Source organism: Stegostoma tigrinum, chromosome 7 (assembly GCF_030684315.1).
Source record: "Stegostoma tigrinum isolate sSteTig4 chromosome 7, sSteTig4.hap1, whole genome shotgun sequence".
Classification (NCBI taxonomy): Eukaryota; Metazoa; Chordata; class Chondrichthyes; order Orectolobiformes; family Stegostomatidae; genus Stegostoma; species Stegostoma tigrinum.
The window spans coordinates 4,411,741-4,435,957 of record NC_081360.1 but is presented as its reverse complement, the minus strand read 5'-3'; the positions used below and the strand labels follow the sequence as shown (position 1 = coordinate 4,435,957).

Sequence of the window (24,217 nt, the reverse complement as noted above, 5' to 3'; positions counted from 1 at the left end):
TGATTGTTGGAATTGGTTACAGGGGAGTACTGTCGCAATTTTATGCTGTGTCTAACTTGTAATATTCCCCTCATAGTTATTGTGATGTTATAGACAGAGCTCCGCTATTGAGCTTATCCATGCATTAGTTAATCTATGTATTTTTGATGGGAGAGTTCAGACGATGCTGTACTCTGCCTGTCACCTTTACTAGAACCATCAAGAGAGTATTTGATGGTGCTCTGAGTAGGGAGCATTGTCTGTTTCTAAACAATACAATTTCAGCTTCAGGATTTTGTCTGTTTTTACAGTTGAGCGAAAACTTTTCTCGTAGAATCATAGCATTTTGTAGCCCAGAATATTATTCACCCATCATCTCCAGAATAGTCATTTGATTGACTGAAAACCAAAAATGCTGGAATTCAGAGTGGGCCTGGCAGCATCCATGGACAGAAGTAAGCTAACGTTTTGAGTCTAGATGACTTTTCATCGGAGCTGATGTGAGGTGTGGAAGGGGCAGCACTTATGCAATAGTGGGTGGGTCGGGGGTGTGTGTGGATTTCTGGGGGAGAAACAATATTAATATCTCAAATTAGGTAATCAGAATGTGAGAATGGCAGAACAATTCGCTCCAGCAAAAACTGGAGAAGCAACTTCTCATCTTCAGACTAGGCACTTTCTGGGCTTGATATTTATCGAGTTCAACACCTTCAAATTATGAACCCACTCCCATTTCTTCCCTTTCTTTTAGCTTTACTTGTTACATTCTTTGTCACTATGCCCTCTCTTCACTCCCCCCAACTCCATTGGGACTGTTTATTCTTTCCAGCCTGGCAGTTAGACACACCATTCTCATTTTCCGGTCACTAAATCTGAACTATCAACATTGTTTCTTCCCCAACATTCAGCTCCTACCCCACCCCACTATTGCATAAATGCTGCCTCCTCAACATCAGCTCTGATGAAGAGTCATCGAGACTCGAAACATTAGCTTGTTTTCTCTCCATTGATGCTGCCCTGACCCTCTTAGATCTCCAGCATTTGTTGTTTTCAGTACAGATTCAAATGAGCTATCTCACTTAATGTTGCTGTCAATATCTTCCCCATTAGTCTGAAAATTCATCATCATCAAATTCCTGTTCAACTGCTTTTGAAAGTTCCAGTGGAATCCTCTTCAACTTCCAAGTCATAGAATAGATCATAGACTCCCTACAGTGTGAAAGCAACCATTCAGCTCATCACATTCACACCAACCCTCCAAACGGCATTCCACCCAGACTCAGCCTCCTACCTTGCATTTCCCACAGCTAATCCACCTCACCTGCACAGCCCTGGACACTATGGGCAATTTAGCATTGTCAATCCAATTATCTTCACATCGGAACAAATCTGGAGCACCCAGAGGAAACCCATGCAGACACAGGGAGAATGTGCAAACTCCATGTTTGGAGTCACCCAAGGGTGGAATTGAACCTGAGCCCCTGGAACTGTGAGGCTGCATTGCTGACCACTGAGCCACCTTGTCACTCATGTACCCCAGGTTCTTCTGGCCTGGTAACTGCCCTCTGTACCCACTACAAAGGTATGTCGTCTCCATTAATTGTGTGAGCAAAGATGGCATAAGGCAGAAACAAAAATAGAAGTTGTTGGATAGGCTCATCAGGTCTTGCAGCATCTGTGAAGAGAAATCAGAGTTAACATATCGGTCCAGTGACCCTTCTTCAGAATGCATAAACACTGAGTTGAGGTTCAACTTGTAACATGTAATGATTTCACATTACAGGACTGGCTTGATTTTACGTTGCATTTGATCTTACTGACAATGCCAAATATCCCTGCTTCCATAATCACCTTATTAACATAGCCTGATACTTTCAAAGCTTTGTGCATGTGCCCTCCATGCTCCCTCCACCTCTCAGAGTAAAGTTCTTTAAATTAAACTGCTTATCCATGCTGATGCTTCTGAAGTGCAGCATTTCACGACTGGCCACAGGAAATTACATGAGCACTATATCTGTTCATTCTGGCAGTCTGTGTGCTGCTAAACAGGAAATGGTGGTAAAGCTCAGCAAGTCTGGCAACAATGGCCCACCAACCACAATAATAACCATGTTAGAGCTTGGTTAGAAACTGTTGAGGGATCTTCGCAGCCCATGTTAACCTTTGCTGTATCAGTGCTGGGACATTTTAAGGGACTGAGTGGATGGCCAGATGTTTCATAAATGACAAGCAGATATTTCAAGTGATTAGGAAGTCAAATGGCACTTATTGCAAGAAGAATGGAATCTAAAAGTGAAGATGTTTAACTGCAGTTGTGCAGGGCATTGATTAAAACTACTATCTGGAGCTCTGTGTACATTTTTGATGTCCTTATTTCAGAAAGGACATAATTACATGGTAAGTGGAAATTATTCCATTGCTAGCATTCTCTTACATAATCACATAAACACCATTGGAATTAGATCGTTGTATTATTCGCTCAAATGGCCATGAACTCTACCTGCTCTGCAGAAACTATTTTTGCTGAACTTTGCCCTGTCCTGATGAAACTGGGGCTTCTTTTAATGATGTTCAGCATATCGGTGTTGTACATGGTTTTGCACTGGTCATAGAGCTCGGCTTGAAGAGGATGGACTCGGTTTATGTTTTGCTCATCAGCAGAGGACTTGTGTTTAGCCGGTGTGGCCTTCTCACTCATGGTCAATGCCCCATCCTGTTGGCAAAGAAGAAGTTTGATCTGTTAAATTAATGGAATTCAAGTGCTACTTAAAATCAATGACCACCACATTTCTGTTACGACTCCGCAATGTGTGGGAGAACTGAAAGCAGGGAAGAATTTGGAAGGCCAAGAAATAATGTATTTAAGTGGGAAACCATGCAGTGTGATTTCAGTGTGATATCAGAAGGAGGGACACTACATGGACTGGAGTAACAGTGGCTTAGCTGGGACAGAAGAAAAGCTCAGAGGAAGAGTAACTGTAGAAAGATCAATGTAATGGTGACAAGGAGAGCTTGCTCAATATGTAAATTTATCATCTACCTGATGTTATTCTCCGCATTGAAGATAACATTGTACAGAGTGCAATAAAGACCTAATTCCATAGGATTCCCACATGGTACTTACCTTAAAATTCTTGCTGAATCTTTTTAGTTGTGTGTCACTTTTAACTATTTCCTCTTCCACCCCCTCTGCTGTCAAGGTTTGGACCACCCAGCCTGTTTCCCTTCTATTATGGTTACTCAAACCACTGAGCAAAGTTGTGTGACATGTGTACCTTTACAATATATATAGATATTTGAATCAGAAACAGGACTACATTATTCACATCCTGGGCCTGCTCCACTATTCAATAAGATCATGGTTGATCTGATTGTAACCACAAATTTATATTCCTATGTAGATAACGTAGTAACCACCTCATAACTTCTTACTCCCTTGTTAGTTAAGAATCTATCCACTTCTCCCTTCAGAATGTTTAATGACCAAATTTCCACCACTCTGGGGAGGAGAGTTCCATAGACTTATGACCTTCTGAGAGAAAAAAATTCATTCTCTTTTCCATCTTAAACAGAAAACCCCCGATTTTTAACCTTTCCTCCTAGTTCTGGATTCTTCTGAACAGCCCTACCATGTCACATTCCCTCAGGATTTTTCCTCAGGATATTTCAACAAGATTAACTTTCATTCTTCTGAATTGTAATGAATACAAGTTCATCTGTCCAACCTTCCCTCATTCCAGGTACCAGTCCAATGAATATTCTCTGAACTGTTTCCAACGTGCTTTCAACATGTCTTTAATAAGGAAACCAAAGCTACAAAACTCTACCATAATCCAAATGTGGGTCTCAGCAATATCCTATACATCTGCAGCAAAACAATATTCTCCACAACTAAAGAACAAAGAAAATTACAGCACAGGAACAGGCCCTTTGGCTCTCCAAGCCTGCGCCAATCGAGATCCTCTGTCTAAACCTGTCATCTATTTTCTAAGAGTCTGTATCCCTTTGCTCCCTGCCCATCCATATACCTGTCCAGATACATCTTTAAAGACAGTGTTCTGTCTGTGTCTACCACCTCCACTGGCAACGCATTCCAGGCACCCACCACCTTCTGCGTAAAGAACTTTCCATGCCTATCTCCCTTAAATTTTCTTTCTCTCACTTCGAGCTCATGACCCCTAGTAATTGAGTCCCTCACTCTGGGAAAAAGTTTTTTGCTATCCACCTTGTCCATACCCCTCATGATTTTGTAGACCTCAATCAGGTCCCCCCTCAATCTCTGTCCTTCTAATGAAAATAATCCTAATCTTCTCAACCTTTCTTCATAGCTAGCATCCTCCATACCAGGCAACATCCTGGTGAACCTCCTCTGCACCCTCTCCAAAGCATCCACATCCTTTTGGTAATGTGGTGACCAGAGCTGTACACAGTGGCCGAACCAAAGCCCTATACAACTGCAACATGACCGGCCAACTCTTGTACTCAATACCCCGTCCGATGAAGGAAAGCATGCCGTATGCCTTCTTGACCATTCTATTGACCTGCGTTGCCACTTTCGGGGAACAATGGACCTGAACACCCAGATCTCTCTGTACATCAATTTTCCCCAGGACTTTTCCATTTACTGTATAGTTCGGTCTTGAATTAGATCTTCCAAAATGCATCACCTTGCATTTTCCCGGAGTGAACTCCATAACTCCATTACTGCAGTAAAGATTTAAAATGAAGGACATATAGTTATAGAACCCAAGCACTATCCACCCTCCAAAGACTTGACCTTGACTAAAATGCTACTGCTGGTATCCTACAATACACCAGGACCCGCTCACACATTACATGACAGTTAGTAAAGATTATATTTTTAGCTCTTGTCCTTGATTCCAAATCCCTAATCTCTGGAATTCATCTCTTCAGTAATCCTCCCTCTTTTAAGATGTATGTAAAAATGTATATTTTTGACAAAGTTTTAGATTCCCCCTCTCCATCTGAATGGCTTGTCGAGTGTTCAACTTTGCTTAATAATGTGGAAATGAAAGTATGTAAGTGTGTTAAATTAAAGATGCTATACAAATGCAGGTTGATGTTACTGATTTTGGACAGTTTGTCTAGTTGTTATATTTGTAGATGCAAGCACTCATATCGACTCAATGTACATTTTTTGGATTGTGAGTTAATTATCAATTTAAATTCTCAATTCTGGCATCATAAATCAATCAATACATTGATTCCATTGTCACCACCAACCAAATCCTTCTATTTTCACCCCATTCCAACCCTTTCATAGTCAGACCCACCTCAATCCTTCCATAAATCACCCTCATCGCAACTATTCCATACTCACCCACACCTCAACACTTCCATAGGCCTCACCAACCCTACTCTTCCATAGTCACCATGAGTTCAACCCTTCCATTATCATCCCACATCCACATTTCCACAGTCACAACTGTCCAACTCTTCAAATACAATGACACTTCAACCCTTCCATAGACATCCCATCTCAACTTTTCCATAGTCACCACTACCTGACACTTCCATAGTCACCACGAACTCAAATCTTCCATTGTCACCTCACTTTGACCCTTCCACAGTCACCACAAACCCAGTACTTCAATAATCACTCTCAACCCAATCCTTCCATACTTATCCTTACCTAATCCTTTCAAACAAATAACTCAACCTTTCAGACCCACATTTTCCAACTCAATTGTTCGATTGTCATCCCAGCCAAATACTTTCATCTTCACCATGGACCCAATACTTCATTGGTCATTCCCATTTTGAGCATTCTATGGCTAAATGCCTGACCTGGGTGGCACAGTGGCTCTGTGGTTAGCACTGCTGCCTCACAGAACCAGGAACCCGGATTCGATTCCACCCTCGAGTGACTGTCTGTGTTGTATTTGCACATTCTCCCTGTGTCCACGTGAGTTTCCTCCAGGTGTTCCAGTTTCTTCCCACAATCCAAAGACTGTGCAAGCTAGGCGGATTGGCAGTGTTAAATTGTCCTTAGTGTTCAGGGATGTGTAGATTGGGTGGGTTACAAGGTGTGGATCTGGGTGGGATGCTCTGAGGGGCGGTGTGGACTTGTTGGGTTGAAGGACCTGATTCCATACTGTAGGGATTCTATGATTCTATGAAAGGTGAAGGAAGCAGGATAGGTGACACAGTGAGCAGGGACAGGGAATGAGATGAGGGTCAGGGAAGCGGGATGGGGAGGGGAGAGGGACGTGGGTGTAGAGAAATTAACACGTGCAAAACCACAATATTGTTACATCTAAAAATTATACCATTGGCTTATTAAAGTTCGTGTAGCTCTCTCACATGGAGTACTGCTGTCTGTTAAACATATCGATCCTCGTAGCTGATGGAATAACTTCAAATTTTTATTTACTCCCTGAAAATGAAGTTTTAATATGATTATATGAACAAATTAAATGCAATTTTCACATGTGCTTACATTTGAAGAAACATTTCTTTTCTCTGAATTTATACTTCTGAATGACTTTGGATATCACATTTATTCTAATATAGTTATTTCATCTTGGATAATGGAGAAATGTACTTGTCCACAATGGCTTGTACACTGTAACTTGCCATAATCATATGACACTGGATGTTGTTATTTTCTGTTTGCGGCTTGAAGAGGAAAAACATTAAAACTGGCTTCTGGGAACATGATATTAAGAGAGTGCTGCTGAAATTGTGTGCATTTTGACAGCTTACAAGAGTTATCCACTATGGGAATCAGCAGGGAATAATTTGAGCTTCATTCTGCAATTCTATAGAAATGGATGAATCAGTCCAGCTATGAATTTTGCAGTCCCTGTTCACATAGAGATGAAAGGTGATTTGAGGCAAGCTTAGAATTTCTTCCAGTTCAATGGCAAAATTATAGATAGCCACAGAGTTAAAGGCGGCATGGTGCCACAGCAGTTAGCAGTGCTGCTTCACAGTGCCACTGATCTGGGTTCAATTCCAGCCTCAGGTGATTGTGTGTAGAATTTGCATGTTCCTCCTGCGTCTGCATGAGTTTCTTTTGCATTCTCTGGTTTCTTACCACAATCCAAAAATATGTAGGTTATGTGGATTGGCCATGGTAAATGCAGGGTTACAGGGATAAGGTGGGCATAATATGTCTGGGTGGAATGCTCTTCAGAGATTTAGTGCAGACAGAATGGGCCAAATGGCCTCTCTCTGCACTGTACAGATTCTATGACTCAAATCCACTCCAAACTTTGTGTTTTTAATTTCCTGCTCTCAGACATCTACCCGCTATGTATATGATGTTTTTCAGTAATTTTCCACATAATGAGCTATTTTGCTTTAGAATTTACATCCTTACTATAATACTGAGCTGTTCTTGTCTTTTTATTTTGTTTCATTCTTCAGGCAGCATCTTTGGAAAGAGAAACAGAGTTAATATTTCAAGCCCATTTGACTTTTCTTCAGAACTGATAAAATGAAAAAGTAAAGTGAGGCCAAATGGTGGAACAATTCCTAAGAATCTCCATTCCACAGAAGAAAAATGAAGCAGAGAGGCTAAAGCCCTTTGGTATTAGATCCCCCCTGAAACGGAAACAAGCTCTCCACAACCTCCCAAGAATCTTGTAGGTTTCAATAAGGTTGCTTCTCATTCTTCTAAACTCGAATGAGTACAAGCCCAGCCTACTCAACCTCCCAAATGAGACAGTTCCTCCATATCTGCACTCAAACAATTGATTCTATTCCCTTTGAAATAAAGGCCAAAAGTCTATTCTATTACCCTTTCAATTGGATGCTGGCTTTTTGTGATTTATTCATAAGGGAGATGGACAAGGAAGGAAATCTGCTGTCCTTATCCTATCTGGCCTACATGTGACTCAATACCCATAGCAATGTGGGTGACTGTTAACTTGTCTTCAGGCAATTAGGGATGGACAATAAATGCTGGCCTACATCCTATGAATGAAGAAACAACATCCCTACGTGCTGTGGATTTCTGCGGTCTTTCTCCATTTAAATAATATTCAGTTATTCTGTTTTTCTTGCCGAGGTGTACCACTTCACATTTTGCCACATTTGCAAAGTTTTTGCCTGTTGTCAATATCCCTATGAAAATTCTTTATGTCATCCTTGCCACTTATCATTCCACCTATTTTTGTATCATCTGCAAACTTGGTTTTCACTTTCTTCACATTCACTTTCTTCATCCAAATCATCAATAAATATTGTAAGTAATTGTGGCTCCAGCCTTGATTCCTGCAGCACACCACTAGTTACGGTTTGCCAACTGGATACTGGCCACCTTATCCCAAATCTCTATCTTCTATGTGTTAGCCAATTGTCTATCCATTTTAAGAAATTACCCCCAATACTCTGGGCTCTTACATTATTAAAAAGCCTTTTCTACAGTACTATATTGAATGATTTGTGGAAATCCAAATATATTATATTTAATGATTCCCCATTATTTATCTGCATGTTAGACTTCAAAAGCCTGTAATAAGGCATGCTTTTCCCTTCATGAAACCATGCTGAAAATTTTATTATGTGTTTCTGAATGCTCTGTTATTATAGTTTTCTTAATTCTGAATGCTGAGTTATTGCAATCTCTATAATAGATATTAACATTCTCTCACTGACAGATGTTAAGCTAACTGACCTACAGTTAATTTTTTTGTGTCCCATTTTGACGTTGAAATTTTGGGAAGTTTTCCAATCTGAATCTAAAGATTCTTAGAAGATTATGACTACTGCATCTATTATCTCTGTTGCTACATCTTTTAAAAGCATTGGATGGATCCCATAAGTTCCAGGGGACTCATCAACTTTTATCCCATTTGTTTCAACAGTACTTTTTCTCTAATGATAGTAATTGTTCTTATTTCACCACCAAGCAATTGATTATTGATGTTAGAGTTGTCTACTATGATGACTGATGCAAGTTATTTTCAAGATCTCTGTCATTTCCTAGTTCCCCAGTATTATTTCCCCAGCCTCCGTTTCTAAGCATATTCACTTTAACCTTGCTTTTACTTTTAATAGATTTCAAGAAGGTCTTACTGCCTGTTTGTATATTAACTGGCCAGCATTTATTTTGCTCATCTCAGAGGGCAGTTAACAGTCAGTAACATTATTGTGGGTCTGGAGTCAGATGCAGCCCAGGCTCAGTAAGGACAGCAGTTTCCTTCCCTAAAGGACACAGGGACACAAGGACAGATGGGGTTTTCTCACAATTGATAATTGTTTCATAGTCTTTTTTAGATTTTCAATTTTTATTGAATTCAAATTCTACCATGGATGGATTCAAACCTGGGTCCCCAGGGCATTACCTGGATCTCTGAAGTAAAAATCCAATGATTGGGGCGGCGCAGTGGCTCAGAGGTTAGCATCGTTACGTCATAGTGCCAGAGGCCTGGGTTTGATTCTACCCTCGGGCAACTGTCTGTGTGGAGTTTGCACATTCTCCCGGTATCTGTGTGGGTTTCCTCTGGGTGCTCCGGTTTCCCCCCACAGTCCAAAGGTGTGTGGGCTATGTGGATTGGCCATGCTAAATTACTCATAGTGTTCAGGGATGTGTAGCTTAGGTGGGTGAAAGGGGGATGGGTCTGGGTGGGATGTTCCAAGGGTCAGTGTGGGCTCTTTGGGCCAAAGGGCCTGTTCCCACACTGTAGGGATTCTATTCTATTCATAATACCACTAGGACATTGTCCCTCTCCTAAATATATCAAATTCACTGTCTTAATCCTTTTGAGTTGTCTCACTGCAAAGAATGTGTAATGGTATTTGGACACAGAATGAGAAGCAACTTTAATGGCTACAGTTTCAACAATAAAATCACCCAACAGTGTGATGCCAACAAGACAGTACTTACAACTACCCTCTGCAGCAAAGGCAACGTGTTGTGTTTACACCAAGAGTTTTAATGAACAACACTCTGCACAGATTGACAAAGAGATCTTGGCTATTTTCTTTGCTTGTGAATATTTTAGCTAATACTTGTTTGCGTAAGATAGTTATAGTAAAATCACACCAGTTGCAACTTCAAAGCATATTTTTCAGAGAGCTTTTATCTTCCATAAAATGTCTACAAGAGGGTGTTACTTAATGTTCAAGGACTATAATTCAGAAGAAATGCAGAAGTGAGGAAAACAGATATATATTGTTGACATGCTGTTGAAAGGAACACCGCCATGAAAAATGTTGAGGATGCTCATGCAGAATGTGAAATCTTCCAGATTCAATGTGAAGCAACAGCTCAACGTTGCAGAGGTTTAGACTGTGAAGGATAAACATTTGCTCAGATCAAACAAACAAGATCTAGATGCCACTATGCAAATTCTATGGGAAGTAGTGCTGCAAGGACAGTCTGAAACCACCGAGGGCACACCTTTTGCCATAAGGGAGTTTTAGGCACACAAGAGGCGATGTGAAAACCAAAAATGGCATCTTGTACATATGAAATTGAGTCAGTAACCCTAAGGAGGTGAGAAAAGAGATTCTGAACCATATCACTGCAAATCATTAAAGAATTAAGTCTCGTCTGAGGAGGCAAGAGAAGTGCTAAACTGGCTAAGTATGAGCAATGAGGGCCAGTGCAGAGTTTCAAATGAAAACCAAGCTAAGCTTAGTGAAAAAAAGTAATTCACAATGCATGCCACCCAACTCTCACAGGAATTGATGTATCTGTCATCTCATGTCAGATACATTAGGGACATTTAAGCGACTCTTGGATGATAGTAAAATGTAGGGTATGCAGAGTAGTTTGATCTTAGAGTAGGACAATAGGTCAGCACAACATCATGTGCTGTACTATTCTATGTCCAATGTTCATCACTATCAACTGCTGTTGAGGCTATTTGATCAGCTGAGGGAATAGCGGCTGGGTAAACAATGCGCTCGGTTACACATCAACTATGGTGATCCTTTAGTGGGCTCAATGTTCTAGGTCATTGTGGATGCCCATTCAAAGAGGTTGGTTGTGCATGGTGTTCATTTGGCAAACTGAGGGATGACAATTGAAAAGCTGAAAGCATTGTTCGTCATGTACAGACCGCTGGAAGTACTGGCCATAGACAATGGGATATCATTTAGCAGCAGGGATTTTGAGTATTTCCTGAAGTCGAATGGCATTCAGCATGTTCAGATAGTGTCCATCATCCAATGGTCTGGCGGAAAGGGCAGTCCAAACCTTGAAAGCAGGCTTAAATAAACAGCCAGCAGCTTCACTCGACACTAAACTGTCTAGCCTTCTGCTTGAGTATAGGAACACCCCGTGTGCTACTATGGGGAAAGCTCCAGCAGAGTTGCTGACGGGGAGAAGTCTCCGCACCAGGTTAAATCTGATATTCTCAGGCTTGGCAGGGAGGATGAAATGGCAGCAGGAATGCCAATGCTGGCCACATGCCTCATCAAAGTGAGACAGACTGTTTACTTCAGGTATGAAGTTTGCTGTTGAAACCTCAGAAATGGCCCTGCAGTGGATACAGGGCTAGGTTACCATGATGTCAGGTTCTGTGACATATAAATTTCAAGTGGGTGGGGTCATCCTGACCAAACGTGTGGATCATCTGAAAGTTGTTACCTCGCAACTGGGGCAGGAGCAAAACATACCTGGCCCCTCAGAATAGCCAGAAAGGCTGTCAAAAACTGTGAGTTCTACCCCTTCCATCCAGTGTCAAAGAAACCTCAGAGTCCGCGATAGATGCAGCCTCGATACTGTTACTGCCTAAAGAAGAGGAGTAAAGTCTCCCGAGATGCTTTGAGTGCAAGAGATACACTACAGTCTGGTACATGCTACCTGTGTCTGAGTCAGAGGAACTGGACCTGGAGTGTAGATACACCAGGAGCAACTATTAGAAGAAGAACAGTATCCCAGAACTTAGCGGGGGATGATGTAGTGATTGGAACTAGAGTCATGTGTATCCCATTGACAATCAGATCTTTGATTGGGGTTGTTAACCTGGCTGACAGAAATAAACAGGAGACAGTGTCCTCACTCTTGGGACTGGCTCTGAGTTAGCTGGTCAGTGTCCATGTACTGAGCATACGTAAATAAAGGGTGACTTGGTGATGGGATACTGCCTCTGTGCAGGTATTTTAGGGATGTTTACAGATTGCATATAAAAGCTGGAGTTTATGAGTGGCATGGTGACATTGCCAGCATTCTATGAAAACATAATATTTATAGAACAAGCAGTTGCAAAAATTACTAGGTGGTAAAACATTTAATTTAGTCCCGTGATAGTAGTAGGGATATTGAAAAGTTTTTGATTGAGTTCTCAGCACAGTTCAAGGGTCACTGAAAAGGAATTGTGGGGTCACAGGTAGTTGGTACAGGCAGTTGGTAAAATTAACAGAGACAGCAGAAACTCCATGGTAGAACACAGAACATAGAACAAGACAGCGCAGAACAGGCCCTTGGGCCCTCGATGTTGCACCGACCTGTGAACTAATCTAAGCCCATCCCCCTACACTAACTACACTAGAAATGCTGATTTTTAACCAAATTGGGAGGAAGACAATTCAGTTACATGGGTTCCATGCGAATTAAGCTCCAAAAGAGGTTGCATATCCCTGGCTGGAATACAATGTAAATAAATGTGAAGTCATACGTTTTGGTAGGAGTAATAGTAAAAAGGATTTTTACTTGAATGGTAATAAGTTACAGCATGCTGCTATGCAGAGGCACATCGGTGTCCTTGTGTAGGAATCACAGAGGTTGGTCTGCAGGTATAACAAGTAATTAGGAAGGTAAATGGAATTTTGTCCTTCATTGCTAAAGGGATTGAGTTTGCAGCTGTACAAGGTGCTGGTGAGGCCACACCTAGAGTACTGTTTGCAGTTTTGGTCTCCTTACTTGAGAAAGGCTGTACTGGCACTGGAGGGGGTGCAGAGGAGGTTCACTAGGTTGGATTCCAGAGTTGAGGGAGTTGGTTTATGAGGAGAAACTGAGTAGATTAGGATTATATTCATTGGAATTCAGGAGATTGAGGGGTAATCTTGTAGAAACATATAAAATTATGAAGAAAATAGATAAGATCGAAGTAGAGAGGATGTTCCCGCTGGGGCAGGTGAAGTTAGGACAAGAGGGCATAGCCTCAAGATTAGAGGGAGCAGATTTAGGACTGAATTGAGAAGGAACTTCTTCACTCAGAGGGTTGTTAATCTATGGAATTCCTTACCCAGTGAAGTAGTTGACAATACTTCAGTAAACATTTTTAAGGCTAAGGTAGATTTTTTTTTGAACAATAAAGGAATTAAGGGATAAGGTGAGAACACGGGTAAATGGATCTGAGTCCACGAAAAGATCAGCCATGATCTTAACGAATGGCGGAGCAGGCTCGAAGGGCAAAACAGCCTACTTTTGCTCCTAGTTCTTATGTTCTTATATTCTATGTCAGGCCAAGTTTGAGGAGTTTTTAGGCAGCTCAGTGTTGTTATCTGTGCTTAGGAAAAGTCATTGAAGTTATGGTAATAGGTCAGTATATAAGACTGAAGGCCGAAAAGGCACAAATGGTAATTAGTTCATATGACTGATTGGAGCTCAGGAACAAGCCAGGGACAGCTTGAGCGTGGTGAGGTTAGTTGTGGTTGAAAAGCTGGAGTTGCACCTAAGAATGAATGCAGGAGAACAGCTTTCTAAGTCCAAGAGGAACATAGAAAGTGCATGATTGACCAGAACATAAGCATATGGATAATGATGGGATAGTGTAGGGGGAGGGGCTTAGATTAGTTCACAGGTTGGCGCAACGTCGAGGGCCGAAGGGCCTGTTCTGCACTGTATTGTTCTATGTTCTATGTTAACAGGAGCAGTTGTTGAGATTGTCCATGACAAAGCAGTCCTTCAGAGGGAATTTCAAGACCAGATCATCAAAGAAATGAAAAATTGTGATCCCTTGTGAAGTTTAATGAAATTTAATGATGTGTCATTTTGTTGCTGAGAAATCTGAGGGATCTGTACTGATCGCATTGTTATTTATTGTACATGAGGGGTGTTCAGTCACAGTCTATTAGGTCAATGTTACAAATAAGTTGTACATGGGTTGTAGATTGCATTGCTGTCCTATTTTCGTATGGTTACATTTATTATTGCTTGTTTAAAACTATTGGAATTGGATGGCTTTATTTAGTAAATCGCCTGGATTTCACTCTTTTTCCACTTTACAAATAATATGTTTGGTTCCTCACCAGCATCTGGCCTAGGATCATAGCACTGACCACAGTGTTTCAGACGGAGACCATTAATGGCTTTAAAGCTCCATTAAAGCTCATGGGACAATCTGCAGAAAGTGCTTTGTAATATTGAGGCTATTATTAGATTGACAATTGATTATGCTGCTATCACTGGCAGCACATTGGTGTGAGATAAATGGGCTACATTCGTCTAAAAGGAGAATGCTTTTAGCCTTGGATGCGTACTGCTTAATTAACAAATTGAATCAAATAAAGACTTCTTAAATTCCCTGTTAAAAACAGACTAATTTGCTTTTTAATCCCGATCAGATTTGTTGACTACAGTGAATAAAGCTAATAGTGTAGGAAGATAAGTTACTGACACGCACTTTCAAGAGAAATGATTGTGATTTAACTCGGGAAGAAAATGAGGTTTACAACTCTGCAAGTTACAGGGAGCGCCCAATGGGGTGCACTCTGTGCCATAACGTTGTCCTTGCCCCCTCACTAATTATGAGGATGGTGAGACAGCGCATCCAAGGCCCTCATAGCTGTCTCACTGCAATTTGACACTTGAGTGCAAGGCTCCCATGAAGTTAGCATGTAGGTGCAGCAAGTAATTAAAAAGGCAATCTGAATGTCGTTATTTATTCTGAGGGGAATTGAATACAAAAATAATGAGTTTATGCTTCAGTTATATGGTGCTGAGCCTGCATCAGGAGTTCTGAAAAAGAATCATATCAAATTTGAAACATTAACCCTGTATCTCTTCCCTCAGATGCTGCCAGACCTGCTAAATTTCTCCAGCACTTTCTTGGTTTTGTGCTAAGCACAATATTGGTCTCCTTAATTGAGAAAGTGTGTAAAATGTATTCAAAACAGTTCAGGGAATGTTCACTCAACTAATACTAGGATGAAGTGGGTATTTTACGAGGAGAAGTTAGGCCTACAGTCATTGGATTCTAGAAGAATAAAAAGTAATCTAATTGAAACATATAAGACCATACAGGGATTTAACAGGCTGAGATGTTTCCGCTTGTGAGAGAGACTAGAACTAGTGGTCACAGCTTAAAAATAAGGGATCGTCCGTTTAAGATAAAGATGAGGAGGAAGTTTCTCTCTTAAAGGGTCTGTGGAAATCCTGTTCCAGGAGACCAGCGGAGGGAGTGTCAGTGAATATTTTTTAAGGCAGTGGTGGATAGTTTCTGGATTAAACAGACAGCCAAGGAATATTGGGAATGTGGAATTGAGGCCATGATCTTGTCAAATGAGGAAGCAAATTTGAGGGACTGAATGGCCACCGCCTGTACCTTGTTTGTTTGTTCGAATGCAAGGATGAAAAATTTAAACTCAGTACATGCTTAACTGGGAGTGAAACTGACAGCCAATTGGGCTGAGTGAGCAAAAGGGACAAAATATGGCTTGGTATCAGTTACAACAGAGGAACATGGTTTTGGATGCAGCCTCTGCACAATAATGCCAACTAATACCTGGAAGATCCTCCCTGAAAGTCCATCACGGTCAGAGATAACCCATTACAGAACACACCCCTGTGTCGGATTAAACTAACCAAGAAATTCTTATTCCTGGTGACTGCCACTTACTTTGTTTGCCATGACTCACTTGGTATTGTTTCATGTCACTTACTTGTCCACACCCTGCAAGTACAGTCCAACGGAGAGGAATTGTGCATGAGATTTTGAATCATTTGAGAGAAGATACAAGTCAAAGGCAAAGAAACATTGTATGGCCTCCTGACCAGGTATATACTGCTGCTAGACTTCTCTCACCTGGGAGAGTGCTTGGGGGTTGCTTAGTTACATGAATCTGGGAGGAGGCTCGGAGGAGGAGAAGAAATACCTCTATTGCCTGAAGTCATAATCATATACCTATCTTGTATAACATGAATGTTAACCTATCATTATTTTTGTTGTTTGCCTGGAATATAATCCCAGGCATTTCCTCATACTGGTCTCTCCAGTGCGGATAATCATAATTCCCTGAGTGCCAACAATCTTATGGTAACTCACCCAAACTACCCAACAACACAGGGCATCACAGTGGATTCTGAAATTGTCACTGCTTTGCAATGAGCAGCACTCTACAACATGATGCAGGAACTCCAGTAATTCCCCCCAGTGCTGCACAATGCAGTCAACAGTAAAGCAGCCTTTCTCCCAGACTGTATCTTATTCTGCAATCCTGACTCCCATCCTATTTCTACCCCACCCCTACACATTCCAATATCAGCTCACTGCAATTAGTTTATGCCCAATATGGTAAAGAGATTATCTTAACAAATGGAAACAACTATACTTTCAACAAACTAAGTTAAACCTTGGTGCCCAAATCAAATAGCATAGCCCTGCTTGTGAGCCTGGTAGCCTCGCTGTGTACATCCAAAGGGTGTGAGAATGCTGGTCTCTGCTCTCTTCCACCCCACTACAACCAGAATCTCTGTTAACTCCTCAGGATTGAGGGTCCTTCAAATGAAACATTTGGGAAACAGAGCCCTGTCGTGAAAGTTGCCTTGATAGCACTTGGAGAAAAATTCTGATCGTCCAGTGATCAGATGGACATTCCATTGTCAGTTTGCTAGCTTCCTCCTCACAATGGAAGTGGCAGTGCTTGCCAACCAGTATACTATGTAATTAAACAGCTGAGATGAATGGTAGCACATTGACCCCATCTTAATCATCTAATTTGTACATCAAACTTACTCACAGATACTGGGAGAATCAAGAAGCAGTTCAAGAAGTAGCAGAGTCTCCTGTGTATGTCTGTCAACTGGAGGAACCTCTCTGTACTAGCTTGCAAAGCTGCAGCATTTTTTCTGCTCTCCACTCACTCGCAGCACTTATTGTTTGAGCTAATCCCTTAGGAGCGTTGGCTTTCAAATATTATCATCAATTATCATAATCCGGGCAACAGAGTGGCAGTGCCTCACAGCACTGGAGACATGAGTTGATTTCAACCTTGAATGACCACATAGAGTTTGCATGTTCTCCCTGTGACTGTGTGGGAGTCTGCCAGGTGCTTTGGTTTTCTCCCAAACTTGTTTAGGCTAAGTGGATTGGCCATGGTAAATTGCCCCATAGTGTCTAGGAATGTGCAAGCTAAGCAAACTATGGTAAAGGCAGGGTTATAGGGATAGATGTGGGGATTACCTGGTACCTGGGTCTGATCCTCTTCAGAGAATTGGTGTAGATTTGATGGGATGAATGGCCTTTTCCCACACTGTGGGGATTCTATGATTTAATGATTAGCTTTTACAGATGCTCTCTCAAGATTATTTTCTCAAGTTTGTACATCAGAAATAACCTTGCAGAGCAGACCCAATGGGTCAAGTGGCCTAATTCTGCTCCTACACTTTATGGTCTAACCCTCTCATTAATGTATTGCCCAGCTGCTCAAATACCATGGACACTGCCTGGCTACTGCACTATTTCAAGTATCTGGCCCCACTGGTCATTCATCAAAGATAATGTTGGAAGATGTTACTTGTATGTTTTAGGCCAGGGAGGGCCTAAGTTTCTGTGCCCAGATGTAAGAGTTTTGAACCCAAAGGATGGGTGGAGGGGTAGACTTCCCGCCTCTTCTCTCCTATCCCTGGCTTCCAAACATCTACACTATACCTTCTTCAGTTCTGCTTGGAGGTCATCACCTCAAAACATTAACTCTGTTTCATTCACCACTGATGCTGCCCAACCTGCCAAGTCTCTCCAGTTGTCTTTTGTTTTTGGTGCAAATCTCTAGTATCCGCAGCCTTTTGCTTTATTGCCGAGTTTGTGTTATTCTAAATGGCCAGTCTGCTTGAGGCCTGGCTGTGGAAGAATGAGATTTGCCTGATCACTGCAGGCTAAAGTAGTTCTTGCTGAAGAAGAGTGATGTCTGCCTGCAGCCAGACTGAGGATGACTCTATAGGAGAAAACAGGTCTGAAAAATACAATTAAAAGACTATCTGCAACATTACTGAATTGAGGGAGGCAATGAAATCTCTGTCTAATCCCAATCCCAGGCTAAAGCCAGACCCTGGCCTGCTGAGTTGTTTATAACTTTGCCTCACATTTTCCCTGTGAAATTGGAGGACAGATTGGGTCTTGGGCCTCTATTCAATTGAAGACAGAGGTCTATCCCTAAGAACTGTTGGTTCAATCAGAGAATCAGATGACCTGCAGCCTACAAACTGTCATCATGCACTGTAGCCATTGCTGGGACTGCACCAGGAATGTGGGGCTGCATTGGTCAGCCATGTGTTTGTTTTATTTGTTCATAAAATGTGGGTGTCACAGGTTAGGCCAGAATTTATTGTCCGTGCCAGGTTAGGCCAGAATTTATTGTCCAATGACAATTTATTGCCCAGGAAAAGGTGGTGGGTGAGGTATCTTCTAGAACTACTGCAGTCCTTGCGAGGTGATGCATTTTGGAAGATCAAATTCAAGGGCGGACTATATAGTAAATGGAAAAGTCCAAGGGAAAATTGATGAACAGAGAGATCCGGGTGTTCAGGTCCATTGTTCCCTGAAGGTGACAACGCAGGTCAATAGGGTGGTCAAGAAGGCATATGGCATGCTTTCCTTCATTGGGCAGGGTATTGAGTACAAGAGTTGGCAGGTCATGTTGCAGTTGTATAGGACTTTGGTTCGGCCACATTTGGAGTACTTTGTGCAGTTCTGGTCGCCACATTACCAAAAGGATGTGGATGTTTTGGAGAGGGTGCAGAGGAGGTTCACCAGGATGTTGCCTGGTATGGAGGGTGCTAGGTATGAAGAGAGGTTGAGTAGATTAGGATTATTTTCATTAGAAAGACGGAGATTGAGGGGGGACCTGATTGAGGTCTACAAAATCATGAGGGGTATAGACAGGGTGGATAGCAAAAAGCTTTTTCCCAGAGTGGGGACTCAATTACTCGGGGTCATGAGTTCAAAGTGAGAGGAGGAAAGTTTAAGGGAGATATGTGTGGAAAGTTCTTTACACAGAGGGTGGTGGGTGCCTGGAACACGTTGCCAGCGGAGGTGGTAGACGCAGACACGTTAGCGTCTTTTAAGATATATTTGGACAGGTACATGGATGGGCAGGGAGCAAATGGATACAGACCATTAGAAAATAGATGACAGGTTTAGACAGAGGATCTTGATCGGCGCAGGCGTGGAGGGCCGAAGGGCCTGTTCTAGAACATAGAACATAGAACAGTACAGCACAGAACAGGCCCTTCAGCCCACAATGTTGTGCCGACCATTGATCCTCATGTATGCACCCTCAAATTTCTGTGACCATATACATGTCCAGCAGTCTCTTAAATGACCCCAATGACCTTGCTTCCACAACTGCTGCTGGCAACGCATTCCATGCTCTCACAACTCTCTGCGTAAAGAACCTGCCTCTGACATCCCCTCTATACTTTCCACCAGCCAGCTTAAAACTATGACCCCTCGTGCTAGCCATTTCTGCCCTGGGAAATAGTCTCTGGCTATCAACTCTATCTATGCCTCTCATTATCTTGTATACCTCAATTAGGTCCCCTCTCCTCCTCCTTTTCTCCAATGAAAAGAGACCGAGCTCAGTCAACCTCTCTTCATAAGATAAGCCCTCCAGTCCAGGCAGCATCCTGGTAAACCTCCTCTGAACCCTCTCCAAAGCATCCACATCTTTCCTATAATAGGGCGCCCAGAACTGGACGCAGTATTCCAAGTGCGGTCTAACCAAAGTTTTATAGAGCTGCAACAAGATCTCACGACTCTTAAACTCAATCCCCCTGTTAATGAAAGCCAAAACACCATATGCTTTCTTAACAACCCTGTCCACTTCGGTGGCCATTTTAAGGGATCTATGTATCTGCACACCAAGATCCCTCTGTTCCTCCACGCTGCCAAGAATCCTATCCTTAATCCTGTACTCAGTTTTCAAATTCGACCTTCCAAAATGCATCACCTCGCATTTATCCAGGTTGAACTCCATCTGCCACCTCTCAGCCCATCTCTGCATCCTGTCAATATTCCGCTGCAGCCTACAACAGCCCTCTATACTGTCAACTACACCTCCAACCTTTGTGTCGTCTGCAAACTTGCTGACCCATCCTTCAATCCCCTCATCCAAGTCATTAATAAAAATTACAAACAGTAGAGGCCCAAGGACAGAGCCCTGTGGAACCCCACTCACCACTGACTTCCAGGCAGAATATTTTCCTTCTACTACCACTCGCTGTCTTCTGTTGGCCAGCCAATTCTGTATCCAAGCAGCTAAGTTCCCCTGTATCCCATTCCTCCTGACCTTCTGAATGAGCCTACCATGGGGAACCTTATCAAATGCCTTACTGAAATCCATATACACCACATCCACAGCTTGACCCTCATCAACTTTTCTAGTCACATCCTCAAAAAACTCGATAAGGTTTGTAAGGCATGACCTACCCCTCACAAAGCCGTGTTGACTGTATTTGATCAAGCCATGCTCTTCCAGATGGTCATAAATCTTATCCCTCAGAATCCTTTCTAACACCTTGCAGACGACAGACGTGAGACTTACTGGTCTATAATTGCCGGGGATTTCCCTATTTCCTTTCTTGAAGAGAGGAATTACATTTGGCTCTCTCCAGTCCTCAGGTACGACTCCAGTGGAGAGCGAGGATGCAAAGATCTTCGCAAGTGGCGAAGCAATTGCATTTCTCGCTTCCCAAAGCAGCCGAGGACAAATCTGGTCCGGGCCTGGCGACTTGTCAATCTTAATATTTGACAAAATTTTCAGCACATCAGCTTCCTCTATCTCTATCCATTCCAGCATGCACACCTGCTCTTCAAAGGTTTCATTCACGACAAAGTTCGTTTCTTTCGTAAAGACAGAAGCAAAAAACTCATTTAGGGCTTCCCCTACCTCCTCAGGCTCCACACACAAGTTCCCTATGCTATCCCTGATCGGCCCTACTCTTTCCTTGATCATTCTCTTATTCCTCACGTAAGTGTAAAATGCCTTTGTGTTTTCCCGGATTCCTTCTGCCAAGCCTTTCTCGTGCCCCCTCCTGGCTCTCCTCAGACCATTTTTGAGCTCCTTCCTTGCCTGCATGTAATCCTCTCTAGCTGAACTTGACCCTAGCTTCCTCCACCTTATGTAAGCTACCTTCTTCCTTTTCACAAGAAGCTCCACCGCTCTCGTCATCCAAGGTTCCTTTATCTTACCCCTTCTTGCCTGTTCTTGTGCTGTAATTTTCTTTGTTCTTTGTTCTTGTGGCGTAGGCATGCCCATGGCTGTTAGGGAGGAAGTTCTAGGATTTTCGCCAGTGACATTAAAGGAGGTGATATATTTCCAGTCAGGAATGAGTGGCTTGGAGTGGATCTTGCAGGTGGTCATGTTCCCTGCATCTGCTACCTTTCTCCTTCTAGTTGGTAGTTACATGGGCTTGGAAGCAGCATTCACTCTAATTTTCTTCCTGGTTACCTGAGACTTCAGGGCCGGCGTGCAGCAGCGACTTCTGGAACTGGAATTCGATGGCGCAATTGGCATACTGATGCCAATCGCATCAGACCAGTTGTGACCATACACTGCCATGCAGTTTACAGATAACATTTGGAAGGTGCTGTCAAAAAAATACTTGGTGAGTTGCTACAGTGAATCTAGTAGATGATAGATGTAAATGCAGATGATATGCGGATCAGTGATGGAGGGAATGAATATTGTACGTGGAAGCTGAGGTGCCAATCAAGCAAGTTGCTTTGCCCTGGATAGTATCAAGCCCCTTGAATGTTTTTTGGAGCTATCCTCTGGTCGAGGAAGAAGCCGAAAACTCTCGGACCATCCTGATGGGGAATAAAGGTAAGTGTCAGGTATTACGTTTGGATGCGACTGGATTGGTCAAACAACCAGGTTTGAAACAAAACACATTAATTCACACGCTATAATTAAAATACAGACAAAATAATTTTAAAAATTGGTTTAACTGTAACTCTATTGAAATGCTTAACACAACATATATACATATAAACTACTACTGATTAACTGTATCAATATAGTTACATTCAACAAACATATCCTTGGCAAAGGCAAATTCAGTAAAATAGATAGTCTCACACGCAACTCTAGCTGCAGGAGAACCCCAGCTTTTTGCTGTAACAGAGAGAGGAATAAGAACTTCCACATCCAACTTCAAGACCCCAGCAACTGTTTCTGAAGGCTAAAACTGAAAGAAAACTAGTTCTGTAAGAGCTTGATCCCATCCATTCAGGCCACTTCTCATGTTCCAACTTCAAAAAAATCTCAAAATCTCACAAGCCATTTACTTTATTGGCTATGAAACAGGCTGCTCATCACTTCTGTCTCAACCTTTCTTCACAAAAGAACTGGACAAAATACACCTCTTAAAGCCATACTATTGTCACATGATTAACATCAGTACTACAGAAATATCTGCTTTTCTTACACCAAATGGTTTCTAATGCCTCAGCTCCAGCCCAGAGGCTTATGAATCAAGTTGTAGATACATTTCGTAAGTGTGCAGTTTATTTGGATGACGTTATGGTGTGGTATATTGCATGGTAACAGCATGTAGGGCAAATAGAAATCATCAAAGTGTGGAGCTGGAGGAACACAGCAGGTCAGGTGGCATCAGAGGAACAGGGGAGTCAATGTTTCAGGTCACGGCACTTCATCTAAGGAGGTGGCTATGGGCACCCTTATGGGTTGGAACTATGCCTGCCTCTTCGTAAGATACATGAAATAGTATCTCTTCCTGTGTTACACCGGCCCCATCCCTCACCTCTTCCCCTGCTACATTGATGACTGTATCAGCGCTGCCCTGTACTCCCATAAGGAGGTTGAACAGTTCGTGAACTTTAATAACTTCTTTCACACCAACCTCAAATTCATCTGGACCATCTCAGATACCTCCCTCCCCTTCCTGAATTCTCCATCTCCAACTCCAGTAACTGTCTCTGCACTGACACCTATTTCGAATCCACCTATTCCCATAGCTACCTGGGCTGCACCTTCACTCAGCCACCCTCCTGAAAGAATGTGATCCCTTACTCCCAATTCCTCTCGCTCTGCTGCAACCTATTCCTCTGATGCTGTCTGACCTGCTGTGTTTCTCCAGTTCCACATTGTGTTGACTCTGACTCCAGCGTCTGCAGTTTTTGCTATCTCAGGACAAGTAGAAGACCTATTTTAGCAATTACATTTGTCTGGATAAGTAATAAATTTAGCCAAAAAGTTAATTTGCAAAACAAGAGTAACCTACTCAAGACATTTCGTAGAAAAAGAACAAGTACTGCCAAGGATAATGAAAAAGAAAGCTCTAATAAAAATCCTGCTCCTAAAGGTAAATGGGAAGTCCCTACGTTCCGTGCTTCACGCTTGTCCCTTTATCAATTTGCTCCATGCACCCTGCTTTCCATTTATCAACCTGCTTCGTACATTGTGCTCTCCCTGAAATAACTCGCACCATGGACTGTGCTTCCCGTTGAAACTTTACTGTCGCCGCCTTTTAATCTATTATGTGGTCTCCGCCCCTTTAACAGTTGGTTTCGGACCCTTGCCTTTAAGTACGCCGACGGTTGCCATGGTGACTCCGCCATTATGTTCAAGGAAGGAGTTGTTTTCGTCGGAAATTGAATCCTTTGGTCAATACTGAGTCGGGGTTGGAAGGGAATTAGAGGAGTCAGAATCGGAGGGAGAGAGGCCCCGGCCCTCGACAGTGTCCACCCCCGGAGGCTCCTGAATCCGTCGTCATCCCCGCCCGTTGCTAACGACTAACGTGATGGTTGGAGATGATTAGTTGTAAACACTTAACCTTCAGTATAATTTTGGTTAGTAACGTTCACACGTTATAACCATTGAATAACTAGCAAAAAAACTCAGTAGAAGTTCGATTACAGCTGGACTAACCAGAGTCTGTTAGTATCAGTCAAGTGCTATTGTATCCTTGGCCAGTACCCAGCGAAACTAGTCAATAATTAATGTAACAGAGATAATGGGACACGCTGCTGTCATGCTCTTTACTGTAACTGGCAATATAGTCATTATTAGCGTCAGTTCATGCCAATAAACTGCAAGCTAGTAATTATATTGTGTTAGACTGAGTAACAGAACCTCC

General features: G+C 42.4%; 1 protein-coding gene across 12 annotated transcripts in view; it reads right to left on the bottom strand.

Annotated features, from left to right (window-relative positions):
• The window catches only part of trpm2 (transient receptor potential cation channel, subfamily M, member 2), a 230,666-nt gene that overhangs the window by 191,066 nt on the left and 15,383 nt on the right, over window positions 1-24,217 (bottom strand). For 3 of the 12 annotated variants that reach the window (XM_059647001.1, XM_059647006.1, XM_059647012.1), the window contains exons 2-3: window positions 6,270-6,376; window positions 2,480-2,692 (exon numbers count right to left, since the gene is read on the bottom strand). In XM_059647001.1, coding sequence (XP_059502984.1) covers window positions 2,480-2,692; window positions 6,270-6,272 — 216 coding nt within the window. In that variant the 5' untranslated portion in view covers window positions 6,273-6,376. Of the gene's footprint in view, window positions 1-2,479; window positions 2,693-6,269; window positions 6,377-7,324; window positions 7,379-15,783; window positions 15,916-16,860; window positions 16,976-21,308; window positions 21,927-24,217 lie in introns of those variants that run through there. The other 9 variants (XM_059647005.1, XM_059647003.1, XM_059647008.1 and 6 more) reach the window with 9 other exon arrangements.